Source organism: Nycticebus coucang, chromosome 2 (assembly GCF_027406575.1).
Source record: "Nycticebus coucang isolate mNycCou1 chromosome 2, mNycCou1.pri, whole genome shotgun sequence".
Lineage (NCBI taxonomy): Eukaryota > Metazoa > Chordata > Mammalia > Primates > Lorisidae > Nycticebus > Nycticebus coucang.
Genome location: NC_069781.1, coordinates 172,120,677 through 172,135,857, shown reverse-complemented (window position 1 = coordinate 172,135,857; position 15,181 = coordinate 172,120,677). Strand labels below are relative to the sequence as shown.

At 39.3% G+C, this 15,181-nt stretch overlaps 1 protein-coding gene across 1 annotated transcript in view; it reads left to right on the top strand.

Annotated features, from left to right (window-relative positions):
• GLG1 (golgi glycoprotein 1) overlaps positions 1-15,181 on the top strand; it is a 132,696-nt gene that overhangs the window by 57,891 nt on the left and 59,624 nt on the right. Inside the window, exons 2-3 of the mRNA XM_053607673.1 lie at positions 9,883-9,915; positions 14,411-14,497. Of these exons, the coding sequence (XP_053463648.1) occupies positions 9,883-9,915; positions 14,411-14,497 (120 nt within the window). The remainder of the gene's footprint in view (positions 1-9,882; positions 9,916-14,410; positions 14,498-15,181) is intronic.

Genomic DNA, 15,181 nt, shown 5'->3' with positions numbered 1-15,181 from the left:
TCTTGCCTCAGCCTCCCAAGTAGCTGGGACTACAGGCGCCTGTCACAACGCCCGGCTATTTTTTTTTTTTTTTTTTTGGCCGTTTTTTTTTTTTTTTTGGCAGTTTTGGCCGGGGCCGGGTTTGAACCCGCCACCCTTGGTATATGGGGCTGGCGCCCTACTGACTGAGCCACAGGCTCCGCCCTCTTTTTTTTCTTTTTAATTTCAGCTTGCTTGTTCATTCTTCTTCGTTTGAAGTACTCTTTTTTATTTGTTCATTTTCTTCTTCCTCTAGCGGTGCTCTTTCCCGTTGCCTCCCCAGTAGCTGGGATTACAGACGCCCACCACAACGTCTGGCTGTTTTTGATGTTGTTGGTAGAGACGGGGTCTTACTCTGGCTCACTGCTGCTCATACTGGTCTCGAACCTCTGAGCTCAGACAATCCACCCGCCTCGGCCTCCCACAGCGCTGGGACTACAGGTGTGAGCCACCACACCCGGCCTATCTTTTATTCTTTTTAAAACTCAGAGTATTCCTACATAAGTAATTATGTAATATTTAACAGATATTACCTCACCACCCACTTGGGAAACACATAAGTAATAAAAGTAAAGTAAATCATGTTGTGCTTAACGTAACATTAATTTGGACTATGGGAAACAAGTATTGGACCAATCTTGGGATTTTTATTAAAACCTTGTAGTTATCCATCATATATTAGAAGATACCAAATAAGCCCAAGATTGGTTGCTATGGTGTTCCTCACTTTCTCACTCAGGTCTCTGCACCTACACAGAAATGTACCTTTTTAATGCTGCCTGCACCCAAATGCTGGGCCCTATGCAACCCTGGTCTGCCTCAACACATACATAGCATCACATGAGCAAACTATAGCTTCCTTTTTTCTTTTTTCAAGAGAAAGTATTTCTCTCTGTGATGTAATCATAGCTCATTGCAGCCTTGAGTTTCTGGGCTCAAATAATCCTACCCTCCTCTCCTAAATCCCTATTGCTAGGACTATAGACTCACATCACCAAGCCCAGCTAAATTTTAAGTTAAAATTTTTTTGTAGAGATGAGGTCGTGGTATGTTACCTAGCCTGGTCTTGAACTCCTGGCCTCCCAAAGCTCTGTGCTAACACCAGCAGACACCATAACTAGCTCGATCATAACCTGTGCTCTTGGCTATGGAACTTTCTCTGACTTCTTTCTATTTGTCCTACTCACAGGGTTAGTGGTGCACTTTTCCTTCTTTAAAATATCAGGCCTTGGCTCGACTCCTGTACCTCAGTGAGTAGGGCGCTAGCCACATACACCAAGGCTAGCGGGTTCGAGTCCAGCTGGGCCTGCTAAACAACAGTGACAACTACAATCAAAAAATAGCGGGTGTTGTGGTGGGTGCCTGTAGTCCCAGGTACGTGGGAAGCTGAGGCAAGAGAATTGCTTAAACCCCAGAGTTTGAGGTTGCTGTGAGCTGTGAACCATGGCACTCCACTGAGCGCAGCATAATGAGACTTTATCTCAAAAAAATAAAATAAAAACCAAGATAAAATATCAGGCCATCCCCCCCTACAAACTCCCCATTCCGACTTGTAAGATGATTAGATGGTTAAGTGTGGGCTCATGTTTTATCTCCACCATACTAATTTACTTGAAAGCCAACATCTGTATCTCCTAGGTTTTTAGAACAAACTCTCCCACTAGACCTATATAGTAAATTCTTTTTGAAAAGGTGGGTGAATGTTAAAGAGTCATAAAAGCATAACTCCTTAGTTAATCAGAGCATTGTTGTTGGAAGGTACAAAGCCTATCAAAAAGAACAGTTGATCCACTATACTTTTGGAAAAACAACACTCAACCTCTATTCCTAGGTATAAGAAAAATAAGTTCTGACTTGATGCCCATAGCTCGGTGGGTAAGGTGCCAGCCACATACACTGAGGCAGACGGGTTCGAACCCTGCCCAGGCCTGCTAAAGAACAATGACAACTGCAATCACCAAAAAAATAGCTGTGGCAGGAGCCTGTAGTCTGAGCTACTTGGGAGGCTAAGGCAAGAGAATCGCTTAAGCCCAAGAGGTACAGGTTGTCATGAGCTGTGACACCATGGCACTCTACCAAGGGCAACACAGTGAAACTCTCAAAAAAAAAAAAAAAAAGAGTATTCCTGATAGAGCCAGAAGAGGCAACTAGGAGGAAAGTAGTTATGAATCTGTCTGGGGTTTAAGATTCTGTTTATTGTTCATGTGATTGAGAGTTTAGTGGGTTCATAATTAACTTGGAAAAGAAGAATTTACTTAATACTATAGCAGAAGATTTTTTGTTCCTTTTTTCTTTTTGAGGCAGAGTCTCACTCAGGTGCCCTGGAATTGAGTGTCATGGTGTCATATCTCACAACAACCTCAAACTCTTGGGCTCAAGTGATTCTCTTGTGTCAACCTCCTGAGTAGCTGGAACTACAGGCGCCCACCATGATGCCTGCCTATAGCAGGTTTCTTTTTTTTTGTAGAGACAGTCTCACTTACCGCCCTCGGTAGAGTGCCGTGCCTGTGAATCACAGGACTCACAGCAACCTCCAGCTCTTGGGCTTAAGCGATTCTCTTGCCTCAGCCTCCCGAGCAGCTGCCGCCACAACATCAGGTTGTTGCCCATCTTTAAATTTTTACAAGCTATAAAAACAGTGATACTGTTGCCATTTTTGCTTTCTTCTAGGTGATTCATAAACAAAGTTTGTTGTGGCTTAGTTTAGTACCAGATATCTTAGAAAAAGGAACTTATCCTTTTATGTGATCTAGTGGAGAATTCAGCTTCAGTTGGTGAAATGGAAGAATATTCCATATTTTAGACAAGTATTTCTGTTTCAGAAACTGAGATGACTTCCAAGTTAGTTTTAAGAATCTTTTAATTTTTCCTGCTAGATTCATTAACTCAGCCAGTTCACCTTGGGGAAATCATAGTTCCAGACTTTCTGTAAAAAACCATCCTCCTAAGTGAATATGATGGTTGATTTAATTAACATTCAGATTTAAAGTTTTCAATAGTTTATTCTGAAACCTGTTGGTTGTGACTTTGACTAGCAGGGAATGATTAAGATGAAGCAGTAGTAAAAATCATAATATACAAATTACATTAAAAAAACTGAAATTCAGTCAGTATTTCTGTTTTAAAATTCTGCATCTCCAACTATATAGACTTTAATAGCTGCTAAGAACTTTAGCCAGGGTTTGAACAGTGTTTCTTTTTTGTCTTAGTCATCTTTCCGAGATGACGACAGCTCTCATGTATACTCTATTCAGAAAAATCTATATAAAAGCTTGCATTCAATTTCAAGGTTATCTCAGACTTCTAAAGGCTACTTATGGATCCTAGGTGAAGAAAAAAATCCCTGTGTCTACTCCAGGGCCTGCCCTTAAGGGTCATAGAAGTCAAGTGGCATAGCTAAAGTCACAGGCATCCAGCTTCTTTCTTTCGTTGAGTGCTCTGTTAGTTGGTTTTTCCTTTTCACCATTATATCCCTTTTCTTAAAACCAATTCTAAATTTATAGAACTTAGAGGAAGGGCTAGGGTGTTCAAGCCTCAATATCAATGATTTTTGCATTTATTTACCCCAGTAGAAGAGTAAAATACAGTAATACCCAAAATATTTAAGTGATTGATTTAGAAAAGCTGAATGAACTAAGCAAAGTTTTTTGTTTTGGGGGGATTTTTTTGAGACAGAGTCTCACTCTGCTGACCTCTGTAGCTCACAGCAACCTCAAACTCTTGGGCTCAAGTGTTCCTCTTGCCTCAGCTTCTCAAGCAGCTGGGACTAGTGGTGCTTACCACAATGCCTGGCAAGTTTATTTTTTACTTTTTTTCTGTTTTTAGTAGAGATGGAGGTCTCGCTCTTGCTCAGGCTGGTCTCCAACTCCTGAGCTCAAGCAATTCACTGGCTTCGGACTCCCAGAGTGTTAGAATTACAGGCATAAGCCACTGTACCCAGCCTCTATGCAAAGTTTGTTTTTTTTTTTTTTTTTTTTTTTTTTGAGACAGAGTCTGACTATGTCACCCTGGGTAGAGTGCCATGGCATCAGAGCTCACAGCAACCTCAAACTCTTGGGCTTAAGCAATTCTCTTGCCTCAACCTCCCAAGTAGCTGAGACTACAGGTGCCCGCCATAACACCTGGCTATTTTTTGGTTGGAGTTGTCGTTGTTTGGCAGGCCCAGGCTGGATTCAGACCTGCCAGCTCTGGCACCCTAGCTGCTGAGCTACAGGTGCCGAGCCTCTATGCAGAGTTTGTATAATTTACCATAGCAACTTAAGGGCTAGTTTTGATCCCTAGTTTGTCCAGATACTTAATTTTCTTACCTGAGCTGCCTGCTTTAGAATTCATCATAGAACTATCAGACAGGTTACCCTAGAGGTTTGGTTTTATGCATTTATTCTGTTTACTTTTTCCTTTTCTTGCTTCTCTCCCTATAATTGTATTCAGACTAACTTATCCTACGTAGCCTCTTTTGGGAGGCATCAAGCTGAAAAATCACATAACCATTCATTGCCATTTTTTATTATTCTCATCCTAGTTTTGTTGTTTCCTAGTAGTGTACCTTTGATCATGTTCCTTAGCTTTTCTGTACTTCAGTATCTTCATCTGTAACATTGGGCACCGTCCCATTTATTTTACATTACATCATGTTGTTGTAAGAGGAAATGTAGCGCCTAGTTAAGCGGCAGTTTTTACCATTTCCAGTTACACTCTTCACATTATTTATTGAAATTATGCAGGTGTCTCAGCATACTCGTGCTTATCCCTTTATTGCCTTTGTTCACTGCATCGTTCATTCAGCATCAACCAACTTCTGTCTCAGTTCTGGTTACTGATGTATAGGGTGTAAGCTGTGCTACATACTTTTTTCTCATTCCTCTAGTCATAATAGTTTCTTTTTCTTTTCTTTTTGAGACAGAGTCTCAGTTGTCACCCTTGGTAGAGTGCTGTTATGTCACAGCTCACAGCAACCTCCAACTCTTGGGCTTAAGCAATTCTCTTGCCTCAGCCTCCCAAGTAGCTGGGACTACAGGCGCCCGCCACACCGCCTGGCTATTTTTTGTTGCAATTCTCGTTGCTGTTTTAGCTGGTGGGGGCCGGGTTCGAACCCGCCACCCTCAGTATATGTGGCTGGTGCCCTACCCACTGAGCCATAGGTGCTGCCCCATAATAGTTTCTTTATTGATGCTATTATACTATATGCAACTACAGCAGTCTCTTCCAAAATGTTTGATCATTTAGTTATTAGAAAGCTATTAATGAAGCTGTTTATTTGTTTATTTTGGAGACAGTGTCTCTACTACCTAGTCTGGAATGCAGTGGCCCAATCATAGCTCACTGCAATCTCCAACTCCCAAACTCAAGCATCCTCCTGGCTCAGCCTCCCAAGTAGCTAGGACTTTAGTTGTGCCCCACCATGCCCCACTGACTTTTAAATTTTGTGTGTGTGAGCAGGATGTTTTGCTGTATCTCTTGCTCAGGCTGGTCTCCAACTCCTGGCTTGAGTGATCCTCCTACTCCACCATCCCCAAATACTGGGATTACAGCAATGAGTTACTGCATCTGACCTAGGCTTTTCGTAAAGTTTTCTTAGTTTTCCATTGTGAGAGAACAATTATTTTATTTCCAATAAACATTTCATGTAAGAGACCTTGCTTTTTGAAGCCTAAGTTTCTGTTTCCAGAATGATGAAGAGCAGCTAGTAATGTAGCAGAGCTCAGCTCCTAATTCGAGGCTTCCCATAGGCTAGAAGCCAGCATGTTGTCTCTGATTTGAAGGGTAGAAGTGAAGGTTGGAGTCTGGAGTCTTAAACTGATTAGAAGGATACTAGCTCATTATGCTCTATTATGTTCATGTTCTTTTTTTTTTTTTTTTTTTTTTTGAGACAGAGCCTCAAGCTGTCACCCTGGGTAGAGTGCTGTGACATCACAGCTCACAGCAACCTCTAATTCCTGGGCTCAAGTGATTCTCCTGCCTCCACCCCCCAAGTAGCTGGGACTACAGGCGCCTGCCACAACACCTGGCTATTTTTTGGTTGCAGCCATCATTGTTGTTTTGCGGGCTCAGGTTGGATTTGAACCTGCCAGCTTAGGAGTATGTGGCTAGCGCCTTAGCCACTTGAACCACAGGTGCCGAGCCATGTGTTCATGTTCTTATTGCAAAAAATTATTAGGTATATCCTAGTAGATGTTATTCATGAAATATTTTTTTATTTTTTTTGCCTTTAATTTTTAATTTAATCACTAATAAAGTAGGCTTGGCCAAGTAGCAGAAACTCCCAGAGCTTCAGTTTCTTCAGCTATAAAATTGGGATACTGATTATTCATGAAATATTAATTATTCCAGTATTATATACATTATAAAAATACATTAAAATGTAAATTACAGAATGAACTTTTTCATTAATGGAAGTTAGATTATTTTCTTCTGAGCCACAGGGGATCATGTTACTTCCTCAGTGGAGGAATCACTACATTCCTCTCTGGAGATCACTACTAATTCTTTAGGCCTGCTTGAAGTCTCTATTCTTGCTTGTTCAATTTCACTATTTTATCTCTACACAGGATTGTAAACTGTCTGAAATGAGAGACTAGATAAAGTTTTATTTTTCTTTTGTATCCTGCAACGTTGCCTAGTATGCTTCTGAGTACATCGTAATTACTAAATATTTTTTTTTTGAGACAGAGTCTCACTATGTCACCCTCTATAGAGTGCAGTGATGTCACAGCTCACAGCAACCTCAAAGTCTTGGGCTTAATCGATTCTCTTGCCTCAGCCTCCCAAGTACTGGGCCTACAGGCACCCGCCACAACACCCAGCTATTTTTATTGTTGTTGTTGTGATTGTTATTGTGGTTTTAGGTGGCCTGAGCTGGGTTTGAACCCGCAGCTCTGGTATATGTGGCTGGCGCCCTAGCCACTGAGCTATAGGCGCTGAGCCTACTCAATACTTTTTTGATTAATTTCTTGGCATCATTTCAGAGTAGTATTTCACTGATTGTTACCAAAAGGAAAAATAATCCTCAGCCTTGTTCTGTTTTAGTAATTCTGGGTTTTAGTCCTCATATTATTAATATTCTAGGGTTAAAGATAACTAAGCCTATCTACATTTACAATGTTGTAAATAGACAGACTATAGATACAGATGTACTATATCTGATGAAGCGATTTGATGGAGACATGACGCAAATGGTGCACACAGAGAACCAACCTGAGTTGGCACCCAAATCTGTTTTCATTTCCTGAAGTTTTTTTTTTTTTTAGTTTTTTATCAAATGACTGCTTTCTCTAAGGTTATTTTATGCTGACAATATTGATGTTCCCACCATTCTTCAAACTGTGTAAAATACTATTCTACTTTGTGTTTTATATTTTGCAGGCCTCTGTTCTATTCCTCTGAACCATTATTAATGTCTGTTGATTCTAAAGACCCTTCTAAATTTCTGAAATCAATTATTTACAATTACACTTAGAAGTTCTTCATAGCCATTTGATTCCATGGATCTCAAAAACCTAAGATAAACTTGTTCTCATAGCTTTCCATATTGCCATCTTTCTGGGTGACACTAGAGAAACGAAATCTAGGAAGAAAGAAATGAAACTAGGTTATAGTCAGTTGCAAATCAAGATAGTAAAAAAGATGAAAAACACTGGTGCCCAAATTTGCAGTTCATCTGTGTCTCCATAGAATATGTCATTCCTACATAAAAGATACAGTACTTTGTACTTTCTGATGTAATTCACTAATTTTAGCTCATAGCTGTTACCCATTGTAACTTAAAGGTTGACGTTTTAAAGTTTTATTTGCTTGATAGGTATATGAGTCATTTTTTCTTCTTAACAAGCACCCTCAAAATTTCAGGGGTTTGTAATAACAAATGTTCATTTTTATTGCCCGTGGTTACACAGGGTATTTCAGATGTCATTGCTTCTGGCTATAGATTCATGTCTGCTCCGCATGTCTCTCCTCCTTGTTCTAGAGCTACCAGACATCTTCTTCTAGTGGGCAATGGCAGGAGTACAAGAATATAGGCCAAATCACTCAAGCACATTTAAAGCTCCAATCATACTGTGTCTGCTAAAATTCTGTTGGCCAAAGAAAGTCAGTGGCCTAGTTCAATATCGGTGGAGCAGGGTGTATGTATACTCAGTTTACAGAGGGAGATAGTGCAGTAGGGCAAAGAATCTGGATATAAAATCTTAAGAAAGGAGAGTAAAAAATCTCCCACTGTAGGAGGAACCATACCATTAAAATAACTATTAATATAATCCTGTGGACTATAGACTGTTCTTTTAATGGGTAGAGCATATCTTACTTGACTATTATTTTATAAATTCTCTAATGGACTGAATTTTTTTTTTTTTTTTGAGACAGAGTCTGTGTTGTCCTCAGTAGAGAGCTGTGAAGTCACAGCTCACAGCAACCTCAAACTCTTGGGCTTAAGAGATTCTCTTGCCTCAGCATCCCAGGTAGCTGGGACTATAGGCACCCGCCATAAAGCCTGGCTTTGTTTTTGTTATAGTTGTTTTGTCATTGTTTTTAGCAAGCTCGGGCCAGGTTTGAATCCGCCAGCCCCGGTGTATGTGGCCAGCGCCCTAACCACTGTGCTATGAGTGCTGGGCCTACAGTTGTATCTCTTTTATAGGACTGAACAAGGAAACAAAAATAGACAGCTAGGGAGAAAGTTCAGAACTCTAGTGTGTTATATCTTATTACCTAACTTCCTAATTAAAGTCAGTTTTAATATGTTTTATAAATATAAGAACGTGGTTGACCAAATGTGTTTTTTTGCATCCTTTTGGAATCACAGAAAAAACAAGTAGGTTTCAAAAATAAATAAATAAATATAAGAACGAGTTTGAATATTGTTAATGCCTACTGGATTCTGCAATGGAATTAATAATTCCTTAGAAACATTTTCCTTCTTGAAGTAATGCTGAGTGTGCCTGCTTTATTTACTTATATGTATTTATTGTTTTCTTTATTGCAATATCTTTATCCTTAAATAGCAAACATCTTTTTATTTTGAAAATGGCACATTTGCAACTTGTATTGACAACATTTCATAGAACCCATACAATTCACGTCATTTGGATAGGCTAGAATACTATAGAAACGCAAAGGAATGGTGCTTTATTATGGTGTGTATTACAATTATATCACCTTTATTGGACTGAGCAAGGAAGCAAAAGTAGATACATCTTGCAGAGTTATGCCGTATTAGGTAAAACCTACTTCACCTTTTTCTCCATCATGGAATTGAAAGTTCATTTTATCTCTTGTTAAAGAAATATCACTCAGGCTGGGCATGGAGGCTCACGCCTGTAATTCTAGCACTCTGAGAGGACACGGCAGGTGGATTGCTTGAGCTCACGAGTTCGAGACCAGCCTAAGGAAAAGCGAGACCCCCATTTCTACTAAAAATAGAAAAACTGATACAAGAGGATCGTTTGAGCCCAAGATTTGAAGGTTGCTATGAGCTATGACGCCACAGCACCCTACCCAGGGTGACAGTTTGAGACTCTGTCTCAAAAAAAGAAAAGAGATATCACTTATGTTGACCTGATCCTCATTAACATTCAAAATTATAAAGTGTGTAGAGATTAGTATGTTGCTACTGCTTTAGTGCGCTATTCTTTATTCTCCCCATTTTCAGATGGTACTGTTGATTGGGAAGCAATTACGTCTCAGATGTACCTTCCTGGTATATTTCTCCCCAATAGTCTAATAAAAGATACATAAACTCCATTTTACTCCTTATATTGAAGAAACATATTTGGTTGAATATTTAAATTTCTTGTTTTGACTTTATTTTAGTGGTGTTTGAAAACTTGAGAGATTTCATTTTCTTTTACATCTCTTCTTTTTTTTGCCTTCTAGCCTGAAAATGAAATTTCTTCAGACTGTAATCATGTAAGTATGAATTTTCTGTAATATACCATATGTGCTTTATAGATATGATGACAGATTTTGGGATGCTTTTCCTGTTGTCCTCAGAAGAAACATTCTGTTTTCCATATATGGATAGCTGAATAAAGAATCTTAATCCTGGCTTGGCGCCTGTAGCTCAAGTGGCTAAGGTGCTAGCCACATACACTAGAGCTGGCGGGTTCGAATCCAGCCTGGGCCTGCCAAACAGTACTGACAACTGCAACCAAAAAATAGCTGGGCATTGTGGCGGGCGCCTGTAGTCCCAGTTACTTGGGAGGCTGAGGCAAGAGAATCACTTAAGCCCAGGAGTTGGAGGTTGCTGTGAGTTGTGATTCGACAGCACTCTACCCAAGGCGACAGCTTGAGGCTCTGTCTCAAAAAAAAAAAAAAAAAAAGAATCTTAACCCTTACTGCACACTATTCACAGAAAACCCATTCTGGAAGTACTGCTCATCCAAATGTGTAAAGTAAAGCAATGACACTTTGAGATAGGAGAATATTTTTGTGACTTTGGGAATGGCAAAGATTTCTTAAATATGAAACAAAAAGCACTAAGCAAAGTATTAATAAATTGGATTACATAAAAATTTATTTTACTGAACGTATTCAGTGTGAAACAGCATGCCATAGAGAAGGAAAAAGTATTTTTAATAAATATATCTACAGTATATTTAGAATAAATGAAGAACTTATACAAAACAACTAAGAAAAAGCAGGAAATAAAAAAGATAACAAGACACTTAATAGCCATATCTCAGAAGGACATCTGAATAATGTGTAGACCATGAAAGGGTTGAGATTACTCATTAGTAACCAGGGACATAAAATTGAAAAACCTCAATAAAATACCAATACTTACACCATTAAAATTGCTAAAATTAAAACGTTAGAGTTCACCAGTGTCAAGTATTCGTGTGAATATGGAACAAGGGGACTTTCAAAATAACAACAAAAGGAGTCTAAGGAAATATCCAAAGCAATGTGAAAATAGTCATTTTAAACATGCATTTTTTCCAAGCATTTATGACTCATGGATATTCTACATAAAGCTCCTGGAGGATGTGCTTCAATATGATGAGGAAATACATCAAGACACAGAAAGATCAAGAATCTGATAATTAGTGAATTAGCCTAAGAGAAAAGCAAAGGAAATTCTAAGGATGCTGGTAGAAGATGATACCTCATTCAAGGCCTAGAAAACAGCCAGACCTGACTGAACAGGAAAATGAAAAGGCTCCAAGAAGAATGCCTCACCTGATAGATTGCCTGATGCATTTGGACGTTTTGAAAGGAGATTCATATTTTTCATAAAGAAATGGAGGATTGGGCGGCGCCTGTGGCTCAGTGAGTAGGGCGCTGGCCCCATGTGCCGAGCATGGCGGGTTCAAACCCAGCCCCGGCCAAAATGCAACAACAAAAGAAAAATAGCTGGGTGTGGCGGGCGCCTGTAGTCCCAGCTGCTCGGGAGGCTGAGGCAAGAGAATTGCGTAAGCCCAAGAGTTAGAAGTTGCTGTGAGCCGTGTGACGCCACAGCACTCTTACCCGAGAGCGGTACAGTGAGACTCTGTCTCTACAAAAAATAAAAAATAAAAAAAAAAAAGATTAAAAAAAAAAAAAAGAAATGGAGGATTAATTAGTAATGGATATACAAAAAAATAGGCCTCTGAAATAAATCACTGTCAATTAAGGATAAACTAATAGACATACAGGAAAAGAAATATGTTCTATATGGTTCAATATATATAACTATGTAGTCAATAATGTAAATACTGAATAGCAACATTATAACTCAACGTATTTGGAGGATTGGGATTAGGAGGAAAGATATAAGTTAAACTGACAAGTCAGGAAATAGCAGTTTAGGCTTGGCGCCTGTGGCTCAAGCCGCTAGCCCGTGGGCCACCAAATAACAATGACGGTTGCAAACAAAAAATAGCCAGGCGTTGTGGTGGGCACCTGTACTTCCAGCTACTTGGGAGGCTGAGGCAAGAGAATCACTTAAGCCCAGGAGTTGGAGGTTGCTGTGAGCTGTGATGCTACGGCACTCTACCCAGGGCAACAGCTTGAGGCTCTGTCTCAAAAAAAAAAAAAAAAAAAGAAAGAAAAAGAAATAGCAGTTTAGGGTAGCACCTGTAGCTCAAACGACTAAGGTGCCAGACACATACACCAGAGCTGGTGGGTTTGAGTCTAGCCCAGTCCTGTCAAACAATGACAACTACAACCAAAAAATAGCCAGGTTTTGTGGCGGGTGCCTGTATCCCAGCTACTTGGGAGGCTGAGGCAAGAGAATCGCTTAAGCTTAGGAGTTGGAGGTTGCTGTGAGCTGTGACACTACGGGACTCTACCCAGGGCTATAGCTTGAGGCTCTGTCCCAAGGGGGAAAAAAAAAGAAAAGAAATAGCAGTTTAAGCATCTAGTTTAAAACTGTGGAGGTAATTACCATAAACAAATAGAATTTAAAGTGCTTTCCTCTTGTTAGTGGGTAGGACTTTGGAAAGGGATTTGGCAGGGAACTGCTTGTTTGCTTGGATTTTTAAATTACCTTTATGGAACCATTTAACTAAACCGATTTCTTTGAATTAAAAAATTTAAGGATGAGCTTAACCCCACCATCCCATAACCTCATCCTGTGATGACTTTATTCCACATATCCCAAAAGTATCCCATCTTTTCCCATTCTTGCCTCTTAACTGGTCTGCTAATCTCCCTCAATTCTGTTGTTCACCACCACATCATCAGAGTTGATCTTTTGAGTTCACTAGTTAAAATTGTCCATTATCCTCTCAGTTCCTTTAAGATAAAATTCAAGATCATTTTTTGTTTGTTTGTAAGAGTCTCACTCAGTTGCCCATGGCACCAACCTAGCTCACAGCAACCTGAAACTCCTGGGTTCAAGTAATCCTCCTGCCACAGCCTCCTGAGTAGTTGGGACTACAGGTGCCCACCCCAACACCTGGCTAATTTCTTTATATTTTTAGTTGAGATAGGGTCTCACTCTTGTTCAGGTTCATCTTGAACTCCTGAACTCAAGGAATCCCCACACCTCGGACTCGCAGAGTACTAGGATTATAGGCCTGAACCTCTACGCCTGGCTCTTCCTGCCCCTTTAGTCTTGCTGCTAACCTTTCATTTTTCTCTGGTAAATTTTCCTTGACCAAACCCTCTGTCCTCTCAGTCTGGTGTCCCTCCCTGCCAGTAACTAGTCACACAGTCTTTCTCACTGTGATTTATCCTAACACAGTGTCTGGAACATAGTACAGACTCAGTAAACACTGGCTTCTGTTTCTTCCAGTAGCCTATATTAAAGGTCCTTGAAATTGGACTTTGTGGTCAACATGAGAAGTGCTAAGCAGATGTTTGATTGAATCAATGATTGTGTTTTTTCTTCTTAAGTAGAATATAGCAGTCAGAAAGAAAGAATGTATACTCGCCCCCAAAAATCTCTTCATATTCTACATCATCCCAGGCTTTATTTCCCCATTTGAACAGTTACAAGGATCATTTTGCTGCTTTTCAGAAATAAGATCTCTTACTAAAAATTTTTAACTGAGGCTGCAAAATTAGAATAATATTCAGTCCTCACCTATAAATAATAATGACTTTAGGTATTTTCTAGTTTAAGGTATGTTTAAAAAGTTGTATAAAAAAATAAAACAACAACAAAAAAAAAGTTGTATGAAGTAGACTGTATGGTGTATGTCAGGAGTTTTAAAGGAATGAGAGTAGGTGAGCCTGGAAACTAGATCTTGTGCCATTCTCCTTCATAAGTTGATTGTGAAATCTGAGACTGAATTCACCCAAATCTTAGCTTCTGGGTTAGACTCTTTGGTTTAATCAGAAATTGGCTTATATAACCTACTTATATTTTCTCTGAAAACCTTGTGTAGCTTAAAGTTTTTTCTTGATTTTTTTTTTTTTTTTTTTTTTTTTTTTTGGAGACAGTTCCACTATCTTGCCCTGGGTAGAGTGCCGTAGTGTCACAGCTCACAGTAACCTCAAACTCTCGGGCTTAAGCAATTCTCTTGCCTCAGCCTCCCAAGTAGCTAGGACTACAGGTGCCTGCCACAGCACCGGCTATTTTTTTGTTGTAGTTGTTATTGTTGTTTAGCAGGTCAAGGCCAGGTTCAAACTCACCAGCCCTGGTGTATATGGCTGGCACCCTTAACCACTGAGCTACAGGCTCCAAGCTTTTTCTTGATTTTTTAAATGATTTTTAATTTATAAATTTAAAAAATGTCTCCTTTAGTAAAAAAGAAAGTACATCTAAATGATAGTGCTTTTATCTGCATAGTTTCCCTTTTATCTACGAACATGATAGCATTTTATCTTTGTTTGTTGTCTGATATGTGTATATACTTTATCTGATTCTATATAGTTATTGTCATTTAAAGTAACTTACTGATAAATTTGCTACTATTCTAACTGGCGGATTTTTCTTTGTCTTCCCCCAACCCCACCCCCAACATCTTTTACCTAGTTGTTGTGGAATTATAAGCTGAATCTAACTACAGATCCCAAATTTGAATCTGTTGCCAGAGAGGTTTGCAAATCTACCATAACAGAGGTGAGTTGTGAAAGAAAAGAAATTATGTCTATTGACCAGACCAGTCACTGTGAGAGGAATGACACAGTTACATTACTTTTCTTGGAATTTACATGTGTCTCAGTTGAAAGGAAGAGGGGGGTGTAATTAGATTCTTTTTGTTAACATCCACCTACACTTACAGTAGGATACTGTTGACTGAGACAGTTGGAAATCAGGTTGTGTTGGTCCCGAAACTGAGAGGGAGTAAAACTGCTGAGGTTATCATTGCTGCTCTCACCGTTATACAGCCTGAAGCACATCAGGATGGTTACAGGAGGCCCGTAGGCATTCCTGCGTGTTTCAGCTATGCATTTGGATCAATAGAACCAAAGAGGCATATGTTCAAATATTAAGGATTAGTGTTTAAAAAAGTTAAGGATGTGAGTGTGTGTATTGTTATAAATCAATACTGAGCATAAAGACAAAAGCAGCTGATGAAATCCATAGCACCATACAGATACTAATGGAAAATTTTCAATTAATTATCTTGATTTAGTGTAAACAACAAACAATATTAGTAAAAATTATGATGCTTGAAGTTTCCTTTTTTATTTCAATCAGTAATACATACTCCATTAAGCTAGAGTTTCTGCATACTGAAGTATGACAATCACACAGAAAATAGTTGCTATTTTGGCTCAGCGCCCATAGCACAGTGGTTAT